This window comes from Fistularia commersonii, chromosome 15, assembly GCF_037954325.1.
Source record: "Fistularia commersonii isolate RoL2024-O1a breed Wild chromosome 15, RoL_Fcom_v1.0, whole genome shotgun sequence".
NCBI classification, from domain to species: Eukaryota; Metazoa; Chordata; class Actinopteri; order Syngnathiformes; family Fistulariidae; genus Fistularia; species Fistularia commersonii.
This window is the reverse complement of record NC_141298.1, coordinates 12,382,501-12,402,919: the sequence shown is the minus strand read 5'-3', so window position 1 is coordinate 12,402,919 and position 20,419 is coordinate 12,382,501. Positions and strand designations below refer to the sequence as shown.

Below are 20,419 nucleotides of genomic sequence, written 5' to 3'. Positions count from 1 at the left end.
AGCCAAAGGCAGAGGTCACCTGACCTTGGATATCAACAGGTTCAGGTCTATATATATATCTTTATGTGCTGAATGTCTATGTATATTTATATCATATTATATCTAACTCTAAATAACTTCTGATCGTGTTGTCAGAGGGTTCTCCTTGTTCTTCAGTCCCAAGAACAGTCATTGGTCCACTGAAGACTGAGAAGGTGACCGGTTGGATGATTGACAGCTGACCCGTCCGGGTTTTAACCCCGCCTCTCGGCCCCGGTGAGAGCTGTGATTGGCTGCTCAGGACGAATGATGTAGTTAATGAACGACTAAACGGCTGAATATATCTACATATGTTTGTTCTACCAGAGAAACCGCATGAGACCACCTCTCACCCCCCCCCCCCCTCCATCCCACTGGCATCTCCTTGTGCGTCCATCACCTCTCAAAGATCTGCCACCGGAAACCTCTGTGAAGAAGAAGGCTGGGGGCAGCTGTCTGGGCCCAGCGCTCACTTTCACTTTCACTTTCCATGCCAACCCAGATGACCCCAAGAGATGGAGTCCAGAGACGCTCCACCGACGGACTCTAGCAGATGACTTGTTCTCGGGCCATCTCCCATCAGGGAACGCTTCGCCTCGCTGTTGCCCCCAGCGACGGACGAACCCAGCGTCCGCTTGGTATTTACCCACCAGGTCGGGGAGGGGGAGCTGAGGCTCATGAGTCCATCACGGCGTGCTAATTTGCTGCAAGGAAGGCACTAAGTGATTTTAATGCAGATTTCCATAGCGTGTCGGGCATTCCGCCCCCCCCCCAGTTTGGGTCAGGACCGTGAAAGGGCAGGGGGTCATCAGCAGCCGGCGCTGATTATCCAATCAAAGCGGGTTCTGGGCCAACAGCCCCGGCATTTCCTCAAAATGTCTCCGTTCAGGGTTGTGAGAACCCAAGGAACCCAACATTCATAGGGAATGGAGTCGGAGTGGGAGGGGGCTGTTGGTGGTGGTGGCGCAGCAGCTCTCTCCGGGAGTTGGCGCCTACCAAAGGGTGCGTTCCATCTGTGGAGGTCACTGTCACCTCCAAGTGTCAGATTCAGGGACGTTCTACCCACTACTGTGTGACAGAGGTTCTCCGGGGTTCAAGGGAAGATAGAAAATGGTAGGACATAAAGGGTATGCCTGCACCTTCCCCATGCGTGAAGCCCAGGAGCTCCTTAGCAGAGCCAGGTGGAGTTCCAGGTTGAAGAGACGGTCGACAAGGTGAAGCAGAAAAGAAGATAGTTGGTGTCCTGGGTTCTTCTTCTTCTTATTCCGGTCCCGGTTCTAGGCTTCAGTGAATATTTTGGGTCTTATCCGCCAGGTTCCTTCGATGTCACAAAAGCCACTCAAATGTTCTTGTTCTTGTTGTCTCCTGGGACAGCCAGAAGACAGAAGTCCAGGGAGGGGAGGTTATGAACCTCCTCACCACCAGAGGGAGTCTGGGTCCAGTTAAAGACCTCCATCATCCTCTAATGAGCCGCCCTCATCTTCCTCCAGTGATTACCTCATAAACCGGGTCAGGACTCAGCAGATTCCCGACGGCTGAAGGACAAGGGACTCTCCTCCTCCACCTCTGAGGGGAGGAAAACAACAACGCCAAAGGAGGAAGAGGAGGAGGAAGGCAGGTGGGAGTCCATGACACCACTAACCCCCCCCACTACCACACTGTTCTTCCATCCTTTTCTGGTAGATTAAACAATCAGTCATCTGCACCCCCTGGTGACCTGGAGGACCATCGTTTACCGCTATCCTCAGGTGAGGACCACCACTTCAGGGACCAGAGGCAACGGCGGCGCTAATAAACCGAGCAGCAACAATGACCTTGACAATGCACTACTAGTACCCGGTATTCCCACCCAGTCGATCAACAACAAGCCTTGAAGAACCCGCCCCCCCCCAGATGGAACTTCCCCTGTGCTTCCACCGGTATGCCTCTCTGTCTCGTGGCCTTCAGGACGCACCTCATCATCGGTAGGGAGGGGTGGGGGTGCAGTTAGCCAGCTGTCATCTCTCTAGCTGAACCCCCCCCTTCCATGTCAGGAACAGAAAAATGTCCTCCGCATACTTCCCCCAGCATGCTTCCCCCCGCGCTCTGCTTCTGACAAGCCCAGTGCCAAACAAGCCAGGCCTCTCAAGAGGCCGGTCTGGTAGTGTCAGTCATGGTTCCAGACGGAACCCATCAGGCTAACCTGGGTCGTGGGTGGCTTTGCCCGGACTCGCTTCCCCTCTCTGGTGCGCCGGCGGGGGGTGCATTAGGTCTGGAAGCACTTTGGGATGGCATGTTTGTGCTTTGAGCCTACAATGTACAGTTCCAACCCAAGAACTGGTGTGTTTGGGGTTTATAGACCTCTGGGAGCACTAGAACGCAGAGAACCCAGTCAGAACCTCCTGTCCATTCTCAGCTCGAGTCAACCTGCAGGGGATAGGAGTCAGCCACAAACACAGGGTGGCGTCCGGCCGGCTTTTCAGAATAAAAGCTCCCTCCTGTTCACTTTCTGTTTTGCTGGGCCTCTTCCTGTCTCTTCTGGGTCACCTGTCTCTCCCTTTGGCCTCGGTTCATGCAATCCTTGTCTTTTGTTACCGTGGTGACCATTCAACCCCCTCCCCCAATTAACACCTGGAAGTTACAGACTGGGCTCTGGATTCTGGTTCTAAGGACCAAGCCGGTCACCGAGCCGGGGCGGGGACACGTAGTCGGGGGGATGGCGGCTAGCTGTTAGCCTGTGTCTTCGACAGAGGGCATATCTACTTCCCGGACAGACTAGCTACTAGGAGCGAAGCTGCCGGAGGCGTGAGGTTCTACGTTCTGGGTTCTACGAGGGAAGCAGAGCAGTGGAAGCAGCCACACAGAACGTGGACAGAGCGTTTACCTGGCCCTGCGCTCTGTGGGTACGCCAAGTAGCCGCCTCTTCCACGGGCCCCCCTACCTGAGCCACGCGCCGCCGCTACCGCTGCCGCCGCCACCGGTCCGTACGCTGTCGCCGGGAAGCCTGCAGGCACACACACACACACACACACCCACAAGTCACTTCCTGGAGGTGGATGAGTTCATCCCCGGTTGCCGGGGGAACATGATTTACATCTTGACACAACCCCGAGAAGATGTTTAGCGTTAGCACGTCAAATCGCCGGGTAAAGAACCGGAGCAGTAAACAAAGGTCCCGGAAGAACCATAAACCCTCTGACAAACCTCATTAGCTGCTATGCTAGCTAACAAAGGTGGGGGGCTGTCCTGATCAAACAATTCACACACACACGCACACACACACACACACACACACACACACACACACACACACACACACACACAGACCAATCAAAGGAGCGGCGGCCATGTTTGTTGTTGTTTTTCGCTGGGGGGGTACACACCTCCTCCAAGGTGATTGGAGGAGATAGAAAGGAATCAATCAATCAGTCTATGCTTGCATTGATTGCATTGATCGGTCACTCGTTCATACAATCCATCTTCACTGATCTATCCATCACATCTGGAGAAAACGCGTGATTGATCACGATGGCAAAATGGCCGACGGGCAACGAGACTGACCAGGACGCTTTGTGACGTCATATCGATCATCGATAAAATTAGAGATTATTCAGATGAATAATCTGCCAGTGGAGTCTGCGGGTTTGATAGACGGCCCTGCGAGGTCTGAGTCACATGACACCTACTTCCTGTGGGAGGAGCCACGTCCTGCAGAACCTGCTCCTCGTGAGGAGCCTGAGCCTGTCCATCAATTAATCCTAATTACATCATCAGCATTAATGAGAAGGCAGCGGCGGCGGTGGCGGGTCCGAGCCGCGGGGCCCGCCGTCCCTCGCCGGAATGGCACGTCATTAGCGGCGGTGATGAGATTCCTCGCTCGGGGCCCGACGGCGTCCAACGCTAATCAGCCGCCGCCTTATCTCCACGGGAACCAAGTCCTTCCACGCCGAACAGGAAGTAGAGCCGCGGCAACCCTCGACTTGGGGGGGGGGGGGGTCATATGCACACCAAACACGTATTGGTGCTGGCGTTTCTCGTGTTCTGTATGTCTGTGCGTGCGTGTGTGTGTGTGTGTGTGTGTGTGTGTGTGCGCTCCCCAGACGTTGCCAACTGGCGGCGAGCACCTTAAAGGATTATTTACGGCGGCGGCGCAGGTGACGGCGGCGCCAGCAGGTGACCTATTTTTTTCAGAGGCGGCCCGGGAGTACTATTCCATGAAGAGGAGGAAGAAGAAGAAGGGCTCGCACAAAGGGCTGATGAGTTGGGGGGGTGGGGGGATGGCGGCGGCGGCGGCGGTGGTGGTGGGGGGGTTGCAGGGTCAGAGGAGGCGCCGCCGCAGAGAGAAAAACACATAGCTTTTCATTAAACGGCTGAGGAGGAGGTAATTCACAACTCTGGACGCACAATAACACAGCGGTGGCGAGCGGCGGGCGCCAGACGCTGCCGTGCGGCGAGCGGCGGGCGGGTGGGGGTGGGGGGGGTGAGGAAGAGAAATGAAACAAAATAGATTAAGAAAAAAAGAGCGACTTCACTTCTTCACCACGGCGACCACAAGATGGCGTCACCCCCCCCCCCCCCCCAGCCCTGCACCCTCTGTCCCGGAAGTTGGCAGCGGGTGAAGTTGTGGCGAGAGATTAGGGTTGGCGGATTAGCGGGTTAATTAACGGACGCCGCGGCTCATTGTCTGCGGCACCGGCGCCGCCTTAAATCAATTTCATGGCCTTTTTATTAGCGAGGAGATAAAGACAATGTTTAGCTCTCAGCCCCCCCGGCTTTGACACTCCAGTGGCCCCGGGCTGTTTACCAGCGGGCGGGGGGGGGGGGGACCCGAGGAGAGGGGGGACCCGGGGGACCCCAAAGCCGGGACGAAGATCAGAGCAGAGGAGAGAGACATCAGACTTTCAGGACCTTCTGGGCCTCTTTGGCTCCGCCCCTTTGCCCCCTGTGGCTCCGCCCCCGTGACCCCCACCAGGGTTCTCCTCCCATCAAATTGAATGAGAGGTTCAACGGTTGGTTGATTGTCAACGGGCCGTCTGGGTTAAGCCCCGCCCCCGGATCCAGCGACAGCTCTGATTTGCCCACCAGGAAAAGACGGTGGTTAATGCTGACCAATCTGTGATGGGGCATCTGATGATTGGCGTCTGGAAGGCCTGGCCTCAGAAGGGGGCGGAGCCATGTTGACCTCCATCAGATGTCTCTGGTTAGGCTCTGCCCCCCCCGGGGGGGGGGGGGTGTTCTCAACCAGCCCAGCAAGGAGGTTTCTTGAAGGTCCTAGAGCTTGGCGAAGCCATCCGATTGGTCACGCCATAACTGGAGAACCCATGGAGAAGAACCACACGGTTCCATCCATCAGACACCCCCTCCTGCCTCCACTCTGGAGGGAATGTTCTTGTGCGGGGATGTTGAAGGTTCAGCTGACTGACAGGTGGTACATTAGCGACATGCTAACAGCTAACGGGATGACTGATGCCTCTGGTTACCGTGGCGACAGATGGAGGCCGCTCTGATTGGACAGGCTATAAATAACAGCGTGGGAAGATTCAACCCAAATTATTCATCCATTCATCAACAGCTGCCAATCATCAACGCTCAGGGAGGCTTCTGACAGGAGGACATGGAGACCACCCAGGCAGGAGAACATGGAGAGAACATGGAGAGAACATGGAGAGAACACGGAAAGAACATGGAAAGAACATGGAGGACCGGCAGGTGTTCTCTCCTCCTGGAAGCAGCAGGTCATGGATGGAGACCGAACAGAGGAGGGGCTTTTTTCAGCCGCTTGAATGACACACACACATACACACACACACACACACGCACAAACATGCACTGACATACACAAACCCAGCACCCTGACACACTGACATGCACTCACATACACACACACACGTTATATAAGCCAGTTTCTGGTCAGCGGGTGAAAACTGGCCTCCAGCCGGCTGATGATTTCGATTTCTGTCTTGATGGCGGGAGTATGGGGGGGGAGTAAAGGGGGAGCGGCAAAGGAGTGAGACAGATGAAGCTGAGGGGTGGGTGGGGGGGCAGAGGAGGAAGATGGGGGGGAGCTGGAGGGGGGCAGAGGGGGAATCAGGGTGAGAAATGGAGGCAGAACCAGGGGCAGGACATCAGTGTCCAATTCATCCTTGCAGGGAAGCTGGGAAGGAAAAGGCCGGGGGAGAACCTGGAGAACCCTGGCAGGAGAAGGCGGGAGCAGGAGGGCGAAGGTTCTCCGGTTCCGGCGTGGGGATGTTCTACCTCCAGTTTGGACATTCTCCTGTTCTCTCTGAGGGTTCTCTCCATGTTCTCCACAATATGAGAGGGCAAACGTTTTTTTGAGTGACAGCTGAGCCGTCCGGGCTAAGCCCCGCCCCTTATTTAAAGCGACAGTACCGCTCCGCCTCTCGCCGCGCCGTCCCCAATCGCCGTGGCAACCTCTCACTGCAGTCTGCCCCCCCCGGTGCAGCAAGAGATGAATCAATGCCCCCCCCATCCCAAAGGGGCCAATCATACTAATTAAACTGGACTGGTCTCATTAGCGTAAAAGTAAACAGCCTTAATTCTGTGTGTTTTAAGAGATCGCGGGGGGCGGAGGGGGTTGGGGGGGGGAGTGAGTTTCGGGGGGTGAGGTGGAGGGGAAGGGGGTGCAGCTGAGTGATGAAGGGAGATCATTTAAGTGTCATTTAGATGAGTGAAAATATGTTTGTACATTTGCATTGAGCGCAGCCCCCCCCCCCCCCCCCACACACACACACGCACACACACACACACACACACGCACGAGGCGTCTTCCTGTTGGCCATGATGGTGGTAATGGACGCAAACATCATCCTGCGAACGTGATTCTGCCGCGTCATTATATCGGCTCCGTGCAGCCGCCGCTCCAGATGGCGAGGGGGAGTAAGGGGGGGGGGGCGCCCAAAAATAGGACCTGATTTACCCCCGGCGCCTGGTGGTGGTGGTGGGGGGGGCGTGCACACACACACACATGCACACGCACATGTAGAGGCCCGGCGTCTGCCTGGCATGCAGCCAAACAGGAAGTGGAACCCACACACAGCGGGCTGGTCCCGAGGCTCCGCCCCCTATGCTTATCTTCCACGCAGAGGTCTCACACCCAGCAGCATGGAGTGTGTGTGTGGGGTGCACGTGAATGAGTGACCCAGTATGTGAGCAGGATGAATGCATCCATACGGGTAAACACACACACACACACAGGGAAATCAAGGCTGTGCTTGGGACTCCTTGTGTGTGTGTGTGTGTGTGTGTGTGTGTGGACTAAGACACATTTGTACACGGGGGGTGAATGATGTCATCACTGGGAGGGGGGGGTGACACACACCATCAACCTGCGATTGCACACACAAGAACACACACTCACACACACACTGTGGTCTCTGGTTATTGAGAATCTGTGTGTCTGTCTTATGTGTGTGTGTGTGTTGCTGTGTGGACTGAGAGTGTGTGATGACATCATGCCGTTGTGATGCCCCCCCCCATCCAGCTCCATTTACCCCCCACCCCCACCCCCCGGTGTAAGTGTGTGTGAGTCAGAGTGGCATGGGGGGGGGCATCTGCTTCCTGTGTGAGGGGGCGGGGCTTAGTGGGGGGTCAAAAGAACAGTCTGCTGTGACGCATGTTCCACCAGTAGAACTGTTCTGTGTGTGTGTGTGGGGGTACAGGTGACATACAGCTGTGGGGGTTACCGTGGCGACGTGTATGCACATATTGGGGGGGGGGGGGGGGTTCAGAGCTTCAGACCTCCTGGCCCCAGGACTCCTCGTAGCCTAGCATGTCGCTAACCTGGATAATGGATCTCCTCGGCCCCCCCAGGACTGGACTTCCTGTTTGGAGGCCCTGACATCTGGAGGTCAGATGACCAGATTCCACTTCACGTGCACAATCCCGTTCACGTGCTTGACACAGATATTAATTACACCCCCCCCCCCCTTCCAGACAAGCGACCACTCACGCCCATGCAGAACCTCACCATGGAGAACATGGTTCTCTGACGGACTCTGAGAAGAACAGGTCCCTCTTTGAACCCTCACATCCTCACACACACATAGCCAGAGGTCCATATCTACAGATACCCCAGGTAACATCTCGCTGAACATCTCGCTTATCTCAAAATAAGAGCACCAATGGGCCGGAGGAGAACCGGAGAACCACAGAAGAACTGGAAGCTGATAAGGAACCTCTCTGGTCACATGACAGGAAATGGTTGAGGACCTGTCAATCATCTAGATGACCATCATGGAGATGTTACGAGAAGATTTCGATTGACCTTGATTGACAGCTGACCTGGCCGGGCCAGCTGTCAATCATCCAGTCAGGAGAACATGGAAGGAACCCGGGTTGGAGAACATGGCAGGAGAAGATGGAAGTATTGCAAGGCATGAGCCCCGGCAGGAGAACATGGAGAAGCCAGAGAGAACCTTGGTTCAGCACCTCCTCTGGAGAAAGTCCCCCCCCCAGGAGACCCTCTAATCTCCTCTGAGGGTCTGGGCCGTCTTCTCAGCGCCGCAAACATTAGAGATCATTGACGGTGGCGTTTCTAGTCAGAATCAGAGTGTGTGTATGTGTGTATGTGTGTGTGTGTGTGTGTGTGTGTGTGTGTGTGTCTTCAAACGGGCTCTGGAGTAATTTGCAGGGATCTTCATCATGTGCGCGCCGGGAGATCACTGGTCCACACTTGAAGGACACTTTCAAGCCCAGCGTTCCTTGAAGGTTCCTGTGGAACGGAGAAGGTCCAGCACAGGAACCTCAAAGGAACCTTTGGGTCCGAGTCGCCTCTTTAGAGCCCGACCACGTCGGAAATCAGATCATTCCGGTGTGTGTGTGTGTGTGTGTGTGTGTGTGTGTGTGAGATTTCTTGGTCTCTGTGCTTTGCATTATTTGGTGTCACACAGGAGATCTGGTGCTGGGCGGAGACATGATGCTGTCTGGTTCCTTTGGATGCCGAGGCAGATGGGTTCTGGTCCACTCCAGGTCCTGTTCCAGGTTCTGGTCTGCTCTGGGTTCCATCATGTTCCAGTTTTTGTTCCACTCCAAGTGCCGTTCCAAGTCTCGTCCATTCCAGGTTCGGTTCCACTCCAGGTTCCATCCCGCTCCGGGTTCTCGTCCACTCCAGGTTCTGATCTGCACTACGTTCCATTTCGGGTTCTGTCCTGCTCTGAGTTCTGTTCCAGATTCTGTTTTGGGTTCTTGTCCACTGGAGGTTAAATCCTGTTTCAGGTTCTGGTCCACTCCAGGTTTGGGTCTGCTCCGGGTTCCCCTGCAGTGTAGGGTCATCAGGTAGTTCTGTCTGGACCCGGGTCTGGGCTTCTCTGGTTCTGGAGCCCCTTCAAGTCTTCCGGACGGGAGGACCCCGTCTCAGCGTTCCACCGCTGACTGACTTTGGCTTCAAGTCCTTGAATGAGGCGTGAAATGGAGGAGATGCCCCTCCTCGCTCCCCCTTCCTGCTCCCCCTTCCTCCCCCTCCATTTAAACCCTCATTAAGTGTCTCCCTGCCTGATTCCACACCTTCGGCGCAGAAATGCACTCATTTCCTGCTTTAAGTAAAGTAAACAGTGAAAGAAGAGCACAAAGTAAAGAGGCGTATCCATGGAGACACACACACAGACACACACACACAAAATTTTCCCGCTTCTCCGTCCCTGAAGATGAGATTTGCATACATCGGACCACCAGCCCATTTCCCTGCTTTGGTCACGGCAACGCTCAGAATCACCGGACCGCCGTGACCACTGTGTGTGTGTGTGTGTGTGTGAGTGTGTGTGTGTGTGTGTGCGTGTGTGGAGACTCACCGGGGAACTGGTAGCTGTAGCTTGGCGCGAATCCAGTGTATCCTCGGCCGTAGGTCGCCACGATGTTTGGGTAACCTTTAACACACACACATACACAAACACACGGGTGAGGTCAGAGGTCATGTGATGCATGAGCCTCATGAGGCTCTTACAAAATAAAAGCGTGGAAAAGTCAGTGGAGTTTTATTTTGAAGGTCAGTGTGAAGCATTTCCTTCCCTGTGTGTGTGTGTGTGTGTGTGTGTGTGTATGTATCAGTGAGTGTGTGTGAGTGCACCAGCTGGTATCAGCAGCCTGACCTTGGTCATAAATATCTAATCAGTGTTTTCTGTCCATGAAAAGGATCCATTTATTTCTGACCCGATGGGAAAACTGCCCCCCCTGCACCCTCCTGCCCCCCCAGACAAAGGAAAAGCACCTCAGATGGCATGTGTGTGTGTGTGTGTGTGTGTGTGTCCGGGGGGGGGGGGGGTCTTAGCTGGGGATGAAGCCCATGGTCTTCATCAGCAGCTGATGATGGGAATCATCAGCAGGAAGTTACAGATGGATGGTCGCGCCCCCCCCCCCCCACTGTCAGCATGCTACGCTGTGATTGGCCGGCAGACGACACAGAGCCGGGTGGCAACGGCACGACTGCTGGTTTCAAAAGAACAGCCCCGATTGGCCAGAGGGCGGACCAGAGGAGAACGAACCTCCCCAGCAGTACCACCCCAGGGGGTATTTACCCAATGCTAACTAGCCTAGCACAGGAAAGAGCCTCTATCCCCAAACCCCCTCCTAATGCCCCCCCCCCTTCAACACCCCCAGCAAGACATGTGTGTCCCCTTCATTACCTGTGGGGGGGCAGTGGGGGGTCCTTAATGTGACATGACAGCAGTTTTCCCCTTCATTTAGCCTGCTAATGTGCTACTCCGGGGGGCAGGAATAGAGCGGCCAATCAGGGGGCAGAGCCCACCTGAAGGGGAGGGGCTTCTTAAATGCACCCCTCACAGGATAGAAACAACACACACACACACCTGCACTGTGCTTCATATTAGCTTCCTGGTGTTCCAGAAACTACCACAATAAAAGCTCTGACAGGAAGTCAGTGGATGTAACAGGAAGTCAACTGTGCAACAGGAAGTCAGTGGACAGACAGGATGTCAGTTTAAGGAACAGGAAGACGGTGGAATTTTTTTTTTTTTTAATTGAACGTAAATAGTATAAACAGATATACATACGTACAAACAAATATGGCGAGGAAGAATCGAACGTCAATGAATCAAACGGGGATGAAGAAAAAAAGGACATAAGGACATTCATACTGTATGTAATCACTTAACTGTAAAAGTTAACAGTATTAAAGGTTTGTGAGAAACGTTTAATGCTAGGAGAAAAAGAAAATAAAGGAAAACAGATAAATAAATAAATAGGTAAATAAAAAAAAAATAAAAAAAGTAAATTGCAAGGGGAATATAATTTGTATTTAACTTGGTGGTTCACATGGAATCTTAGACATCAAACTGTATATTTTTTGGTTTTTGGATTTTTCCATAAGTTTGAAGGATTTTTTTGTATAATTCAACATCGTTTATGAAGAACGTAAAATCTGGAGAACACTTTTGCATTCTGTTTTTGGGAAGGAGAATAATGTGAAGTCAGTTACATAGCAGGAAGTTGGCTGATGTGACAGGAAGTAAATCACTGCGGGGATAGGTAGTGTGTGTGTCGTGGCAACGTGAACCCGTGCAAATATTCTCCTTTCACAAGAAGCTCTAGGAGCCTCTCAAAATAAAAGCACAGGCTCTCCACACATTTTAACAGCTTCTGAGGCTGCACAGAAGACGAAGAGCATCAAACGCTTCGCTTTCCCTTCACGGTCACGTGACCTGCCTGTCACTCCTGTGTGTGTGTGTATATGTATTAGCATGTGTGTGTGTGTGTGTGTGTGTGTGTTTGTTACTCACTCAGCATGCCCATCCCCAGCATGAAGGCATCCATGGTGTAGGGCAGACCCCGGGCCCGGCCTCGTGTGCCTGGCGGGAACATCACCTCCTTGGGCTGGGCCTTCTTGCATTCTACCTACACACACACACACACACACACACACACACACAGACACACACACACACACGCAGAGGCAAACCATTAGACTGTGCAGGCGGACAGGTCTGACAGCTCGTTCTTCAAGGTTCCTTCCCTCTTTGACATGGCGGCGTGGTCTCCAAGGGGAACCCTGGAACATTCTGGCGGTTCTGGCGGAGAAGAACGTGCCCCCCCCCCCCCTCGAGTGTGTGTGTGTGTGTGTGTGTGTGTGTGTGTGAGGGGGGGGCAGATTGCTATGGACTCCTGGTCTCGGTGTTGGATTTTGTTTTTGCAGCTACGGCGAACGATTTCAGGCCTTGTTATTTCATTGCAAAGGCTTTCCCTTTGGGGCGGGCGGGGGGGGGGGTCAGGGTCTGAGTCAGCAGGTAACCCCCCCCCCCCCCCCCAAGCAGGATGGCTGGTTGCCGTTAGCAACCCTTTGATCTGAAGCCCACACATCCCTCAGCTCTGCCTCCGGCGAGGAGAGCCGAGCGTCACCGGACGACCAAACGCCTCCTTTACATCTTAAATCCCGAGGGGGGGGAGGGGGGGGGGGTCGTCACGGAAACCACGCATCGTCGCCACGGCGCCGTTTGATCGCCACTCTAAGCCCCACCCCCTCCTCAAAGACCCCCCCCCCTTTCAGACCGCGTGGGGGGGGGTCGCGGCCACCACTCAGATGATGCAGGTGTTTGATATTCAGAAAAGGAGGCTCCTCGTCAGCGCTTCAAAACAGCGTTTGTGTGTGTGTGTGTGGTGTGTGTGTGTGTGTGTGTGTGTGTGTGTGTGGGTGTTCACCTGCTTCAAACACACCGGGGAGGAGGGGGGGTTATCAAAAGTGAAATAAGTCAAAGGAGGAGGAAGGAGGACGGGGATCCAAGTTTTCAAGATTCTCCTCAGGGAGGTTTGGAGGCAGGAAGTGGCGAGGGGCGTGCGAGGGGGCGGAGCTTCTGGACGACCGGGTGTGTGGTTCCACTCCAGAACTTCCCCCTTGGATGAGACGTTCTAAACGCTCTCATAAGAGTCCAACCAGGAGGGGAATCTAGATGCCATATTTGTAGTTTCGCTGATCAACCACTTGGGACACCAGCGCAACACTCCACGGAACAACTAATGGAAGTGGAGGAGGAAGTGACATCACAGGTCACAGAGGTCACGCTGGCTACCGAGACCCGGCCACCAGAGGAGAACCTCAGTGTTCTTCATCATTTCTGGAAATGATCTGGCCCAGTGAACCCTGATGTTCTCCAGGGAGGAACATTAGGTTGTTCTTCATTAAACAGGAACATCTGGAGGACCTTCGGCTCCAGGCGGAGGCTCCTGATTGGATGGTTTGACAAGCTGAGGCAGAGATCCGATGACGTTCTTCATGTGTTGATTATCTGGAGGGAGCAAACGATGAAGCCAAGACTAGTCAGCTTCTGCTAGCCCAGATGCTAGCTCCGTCAGCAACTACGGCACTTCACCTGCTGATGGAACCAGGACTGAACCACGGGACCTTCACGAAGAGTTCCATCAAAGTGGCACAAAGGTTTCTGGAACCATGACAACGGCTGTGTGGTCACCACTCCTGGGTGGAGGGGGTTCTATGGCCTCCACCTGAAGAGGGCGCTAACTGGCCAAGGTCTTCTGGCTCCGCTTGCACCAATGGACTGGCTTCTGAAAGACAACTTCTTCTCCACGAGTGGAACCTTCCATGATGGAGGTTCGCAGCAGGTGGAGGGTCATGACCACAAGAGGCAGCTGGTGTTCAGGGACACGTTCCATCAGGCTGGGAGAAATCTAGACGACTTTTATGAGCGGTAGCGGGAACGCCGAGGTCTTCGGATGGTTCTCCACAGGTGACTGATGTTCCCGCTGCCATTTCCTTCTCTTGTTTCCATGGAGCGAGGTTCTAAAACAGCCGTCACAAAGACCCGACGATCTGACCGGCGGTTTGAAACGACGGCACTTAAAACGTTTTCCTCTCGGCCGCGGATGAACGGTCAATAAAAAACATCAGGCGGACGGCGGGGGGGGGGGGTGAGGTTGGGGGGGGGGTAACGGCGGGACGTTCTCCGCCTTGTGATGGTTCCACATCCCGGTGGAACCAAATGGAGCCGGAGACACAATCTGACGGGGTCATTAGGTCCGGTGATTGTTCTGCGCTGGGTTCCGCGGGGCAGCCAAAGAGAAGGCGGGGTCATTCTGAGGCCCGGGCATTGCTGCCCCCCCTCCCCTTGGGGGCGTCGGGACAATTCCCCCGTCACGCCTGCTGTCCTCCACCCTCAAAGTGACAATGAATGCATGGCGGGCTACCGGTTGGGTCTTGACACAGCCCTGTTCTCCTGACTGAGAACTGCACCCCCCCACCACCAGTCCCCGGGGGTCGAACGGGGTAGTCCAGAACCCGTAGGGGGGATTGGGTGGAGGCGGGTGGGGGCGTCAAAAGGTACATGAGGAGAGGAGGTGCCTTGTAGCACCAGGATGTGTTAGGCTACCAGGTACTGGAGATCCAGGGGGAGGTCCTGGGTGGGTGTTGAACCTTGGTGTGCCATGGGAGGGCATGGGGGAACTGGGCACCAAAAGGGTACATGATAAGAGGAGGTGCCTTGTAGCACCAGGATGTGTTAGGCTACCAGGTACTGGAGATCCAGTGGGAGGTCCTTGGTGGGTGTTGAACCTTAGTGATGCCATGGGAGGGCATGGGGGCACTGGGCACCCCCACCCGTGCATCCACCCCACCACCACCTCCACCCTCCCCAGGTAGGTGGATTCCTGTCCGCCAGCATCAATTATTCAGAGGCCGTCTTAGATAACAGGATGGATGGCTTCTATTTCTGTGCGCTTCTTCATAAAGAACCAGACAGGAGGACATTTTTTACTGCCCCCCCCTCGCCGAGGCAAAGTCCCCCGCCATCTCTGATTAATGCACCCCCTCCGCCCACCCTGATGTTCCCACATGTCAGCGCTTTGTAGATGTGAGGGACGGGTCTAATTCCAGGAACATCTATCTGGGGTGTTCTAAAGATGGCAGCAGAAACGACCAGCTGTGGTTCGCAACGCTGTCCTCCGTCATGGAAGAACCCCTGCAGGACGGGTGGAGGGGTTGTTCTTAGAGGTGTCACCAAAGAGACCAGCAAATTGCAGCCAGAGTTTTTGGGACCCTCTCGTATGCTCTCTTCCTGGCCTCCTCCGTGGAACCTCAGGACGCCTATCTTTCCCTGGAATCATCTCTGAGGCCCTCTGGCCGACGGCCACCTGGAGATTCCTCCTGGTGGATGGAACCCATGGGTGGAAACCGTTAGATCGTAGATGGAGAACAGATTCTCCAGGGCGGTGAAGGTTCCCTGAAGGGATGATGATGGTAGCGAGATCAGATATGGATAATGATCTTCACATTGGTTCCGTCTGCAGGAAACACTTGGAACCCAACAAAATGTTCCTTAATATTCTACAGGTTCTAGAGAGTTCCACAGACCAAACATCTGATTATCCTTTGACCTCCAGCTTAGGTCCCTCCAGATATCCTGAGACAGAACTACAGCCGAGACAAGGAGTGTGTGTGTGTGTGTGTGTGTGTGTGTGTGTGTGTGTGTGTGTGTGTGTGTGTGTGTGTGTGTGCGCGCGCGCGCGCGGGGGGGGTGTCATATGGTCCTCATGAGGGGAGCAGCTTATCCATCAAGCGCTTCTAATAAAGTGGAAGAACAACATCAGAACATCAGAACATCTGCCGGAACCCAAACACAGAACATTATCGGGGGGGTACAGATAGATACATAGATACATCTGCGGGTTCTCCTGATGTTCTCCTGATGTTCTCCTGATGTTCTCCCCCTGCCTGTCTAGATTTTGCTAAAGGAGGAGGAAATTAAATTCACTAGATCTTAGAATTTGATCTCTGAACATTGCAGAATCATCAACGGACTGGAACCAGAACAAGAACTTCAACCACCGAGAGAACCCGGGGAACACATGGAGAACACATGGAGTCATGTGACTGAAAAGGTTCCGGTTAGGTTCTCCTCCTGGTTCCGGTCCGGATCCTCAGAAAATGTGACCCGGGCGTCTCCCCTGGTGAAGGAGGTTCTACTACGCTGGGTCCGTCAGACATCCTGACGCTCTGCTAGCTCTGAGGGGGGAGACAGGAATTCCCTGCAGTCCTACAGAACCGCTGAGATGATGCAGGAGTAGGAGGGCGTGCACTCCTAGTGGCTGAAACGTGGAGCTGCAAGCCCTGTTTTCCGAGACCAGAACCTCATCCTCAAACCAGAACCTCCACCTGGAGGTGTCAGTGGAGGGTCCCGTGTAACGCCCCCCCTTTTTTTTTTTTTTTCAAAACGGCTGTGTCCAATCCGTGGACGTGTTCTTCTAGAACTGATCTTTTCTGTCCCAGAACATTTAGAACTTAGATCAACTGGTTGAAGCTGGATTTCTGGGGAAGGGAGGTTGTAAGGTTCTAGGGTTCTAAGGGTCTCAGGTCCTCCTGATGGAGATGGACTCCAGGTGAGTGGAAGGGTTCTGGTTCCACGCTCCGTCTGGATTGGAGTGGAGGGTGATGGAGGTGATGGAACCCAAACACCTTCTCCACCTCCATCTCCACTTCCACCATGGAGTCCATGGAAGGTGTTAATCCTCAACTAATGAACTCGGCCGCCACATCCCTGGACATCTCCATCTGTGTGTGTGTGTGTTTGGAATTCACGCTTCACACACTCTCATACACACACACACACACACACATAAACACACTCCCCACATGTCCCTCAGCCTGACAGCCGCAACTCAAGTCACACACAATTTCACGGTTTGTGGGCTGAACACACTGCCGCTCCCCATCCCATCGCACGTGAACACACACACACACACACACACACAGAGCTATTAATACTGGAGGAAAGAAGAAATCAAATATTAATCCTGGGACGCCCACCTGGAATGCAGGAGAACGTGGACTTACCATTTTATTATTGATTTCATGAAAATGAATTTCGCAGACTTTCTCCACGATGTCCTCGCTCTCGAAAGTTATGAAACCGAAACCTGGGGGGGGGGAGAGGGGGGGTGGGGGGTCAGGAGGAGAGAAAAAAGAGGGGTGTTAGCAGATCGACCAAAACGTGAAGAAAAGAAAGAACAAACAAGGTGGTTTATGGTGATGAAGCCGGGTTGCGGGGGGGGGGGAGCTTTGTCCTCCTCTAAAAGGCAGGGCTATGATGGAATGGACCTCATTGTGAAGACCACCACCTCCACCTCCACCTTCTCCACCTCCTCCTCCTCAAAGAGGCACAAAGGAGGCTTTAATGAGAACGGCAGAACTCAGGTTCTGCGTCGGGCTTTCATTAAAAGCGGTCCGTGTTCCCCCGCTGTCCAACAAGCAAACGTTCTCACGTTCTTTGGGGGTGGAGGTGGGGTCTGAAAGGAACCCCTCCTCCATCACCCCGACACCCCCACCCTCGACCTGAAAGCTTGAAAGGGAAGTGATCTTCTATTACCGCTGAAAAGAGACCCGAGGAAGAAGGGAAACAGTTAGTGAATGGGGGGATGACACCAGCACACACACACACATATATATACACACATGCGCTTACACACACACACACACACACACACACACACATGCGTACAAAAAGCCATTGTTGAGAAACGAGTCAGGGTGCGACTGATACTGGGGACTGGAGGCGGGGCTTAATCCTGATGGGTCAGCTGTCAATCACCCAACCATTCACCCTATCATTAAGTCTTCAGTGAGGAGAACATGTGGAGAACCTGGAACCTTCATGCCGAGAGGAGACCGTTCCCATCTCTGACCGCGGGGTTCACTTCCTGTCTGCTCTGCCTCCCACACACACACACATACACACACACACTCACAGCAGGATTGCTCACAGATTAGCAGATTAGCACGTAGCAGGAGAAAATGGGGGTAGGTAGGTGGAGATCCTGCTGGTGGAGATCATGATGGTGGAGGTCCATCCAAAGTTCCTCCAAACCAGCTACCTTGAGGACCAGTGAACACACCCACCAGTGGGTGGCGCTGTTGCTCCAGAGCAGCATCACCATGGTAACCCCCCCCCCGATAGACAACAACCATGGGCATGGACTGGTGTTTACAGCGACGTCACCAGGTCTTCATCTCCTCCGTCACGCACCATCCTCACAGAGGTATGTGTGCCGATTAAACAGTGACAACGTCTGATCTAATGAGATCTTATGAGACAGAACATCACCATCCACGGAGACCACACTCAGCCGGGGGTGGGATGGGGTGGGGTGGTGGGGGGCAGCGCCCATCTTGAAGGAGCACTTCTGACAAGCCACAAATCAAGCACCAGGAGTGATTGTTGCTCTTCATCCTCCAACAATCACACTGAAGTTTCCTCCACCTCCTCACACGGGGACCTCCTGCAGGCCATGACCTCCTGTCAGTGTCTTCAGACGTGAGGAGCGAGGAGGTGTGGACGTGCCCCTGATGAGGAGCGGAGGTGTTAGAAGGTGCGGTGGAAGCGCCCACCCCCCTCGGGCCGTAAGCTCACACCTATTAGTGAGAAGGTACCGTTAGCAAGACGTAACTCGGGTTTGTTTTTCTGTTCTTAAAGACGCAGCGACAGCAACCACAGGAGGGCCTGTAACCACAGTGGAGGAGCTCCAACGACAGTGGAGGAGCTCCAACGGCAGCCTGAACGTCTGAGATCCCCGAGAGTTGAATGACACAGAAAAAGGTTCTTGGACGTCTGGCTGGATGGACAGAGCTTCAGGGACCTTCTCAGAAAAAGGCATCTACGGCGTAGAACGTCCAGAGAATCAGACCTGGAGAGCCCATGCATGAAACTGTCTCCTCGCAAGCGCTCCAGCTTGAACACGTTCAAGAAGCGCCCTGGAGGTCCCTGGAGTTCCACGGATGTTTGGAAAGTCAGTTGTGTCAGAACAAAAGAGCCGGAGAACCAACCTGACGTTCCAAAGAGGGTGAAAGAAGCATCTGAAACACCAGCAGATATAATTTCTAGAAGGTTCTGAGTCATTCGGAACATACACATAACACACACACACACACCTGGACATTATCCAAAATGATCAAGCATACATATCAGCTCCACAAATGGAACTGATATAAGGCCAGGTGGGTGGTGGTGTAGGGTTGGGATGGAGGTGGAGGTGTGGGGTGGAAAAGGAAGTGTGGAGTGGGTGGGGTGGAAGTGGAGATGGAGGTGTGGAGTGGGTGGAGTGGGGTTGGAGATGTGGATTGGAGATGGAAGCATGGGATAGGTGGGGGTGGAGGTGCAGGTGTGGGTGAAGGGGGGCAGGAAGACAGAGCGGAGGCCGCGGGCGGTGCAGATTCTTTAATCTCCAGCGTGAACACCACCTGATGCTTCTGAACAGATAAACCCCACCAAGATGGAATGAACCCCTGGGGGTCAGAGGAGAACACCGGACCTTCTCAGGTTCCCGGGAACCTGCTCACTGCGATTGGACTGTGGGAGCAAAACGGAGAAGCTGGAGACGTGGAGGTGGAGATGAAAAAGCATTGGACGACAAGACTGCAGAGACCGGTGGAGATGATGTCGCTGTCTTATCATCTGTTGCGAGACGTGACTCCACGTGGCAGATAGGTTGCCCTCGAGCAAGGCAGTGACCTCACATTGGTCACATGACCCGGAAACAGGAAGTGGATCCAAGTAAGACTACCAGTCTGGCGCCGCACTCCGCCCCAAGGGATGGATCGGGGGGGTCAGGAGGGCGGAGACAGCGCGGCGCCATCCACAAATCAGGAGCACACACACACACACACAAACACACACACACTGCCACTGCAGCCATGACATCACAGGCTCATCAAAGGCGGCGCGATGATGTCATCCTGATACCGCCGACCCCTGTCATCACACACACACACACACACACACACACACACACAGCGCTTGTTTTAATTGCTCACTTGTCTGGTGGCGCCGCCTGCATCAGGCGCTTTGCAGCGGCCATCATCGCTGTTGGACACGTGGTCTACAGAGGAACACCTGTGGAAGGTCACAGCCGTCTGCAGGTGGCTAGGCTAACGAGGCTAATGGTCCACATTAGACCTGAACCAACACACTTGAGCCGGCAAGGCTAGCACCCCTAGTGGTCAGGCGGTGGTACTACACCTACTGGGAGTGGGTCATCAGAACCTTCTGTTTCCTGGTCGGAGAACATCAGGGTTCTGCTTCCCATCCTATCTTGGACAACCGGCATCTCCCACCTGGAGAACCAGGCGAGACTCCTCTGGACATCAAGCTAAGCAAAGGGGTTCCTCCAGCCAGAACCCTTTTGAGTTTCTCCTGCTCTGGTTCTCCTTGGTTCGGTGAATTGTACTGACCAATCGGAAGACTGACAGCTGACCCGTCCATGTTAAGCCATGGGTGACATCGGCGATTGGCTCCGCCCCCCACATGAATCAAATTGGAGGAGATGATGTAATGGGAGATACTCGGCCAATGAGGTCCACGGAGGCGTTGGAAGATGGATGGCGGTGGAGGAGGAGGAGGACAAGGACCACTGAACCCCAAACCCCTGGATGATGTGTCTCTACGATCCGTGAGCT

At 54.2% G+C, this 20,419-nt stretch overlaps 1 protein-coding gene across 5 annotated transcripts in view; it reads right to left on the bottom strand.

The window, feature by feature from the left end:
- The window catches only part of LOC147226545 (RNA-binding protein Musashi homolog 2-like), an 84,298-nt gene that overhangs the window by 7,239 nt on the left and 56,640 nt on the right, over window positions 1-20,419 (bottom strand). For 2 of the 5 annotated variants that reach the window (XM_086160346.1, XM_086160343.1), the window contains exons 8-11: window positions 16,805-16,887; window positions 11,748-11,862; window positions 9,804-9,878; window positions 2,882-3,001 (exon numbers count right to left, since the gene is read on the bottom strand). In XM_086160346.1, coding sequence (XP_086016472.1) covers window positions 2,882-3,001; window positions 9,804-9,878; window positions 11,748-11,862; window positions 16,805-16,887 — 393 coding nt within the window. The remainder of the gene's footprint in view (window positions 1-2,881; window positions 3,002-9,803; window positions 9,879-11,747; window positions 11,863-16,804; window positions 16,888-20,419) is intronic. The other 3 variants (XM_086160344.1, XM_086160347.1, XM_086160345.1) reach the window with 2 other exon arrangements.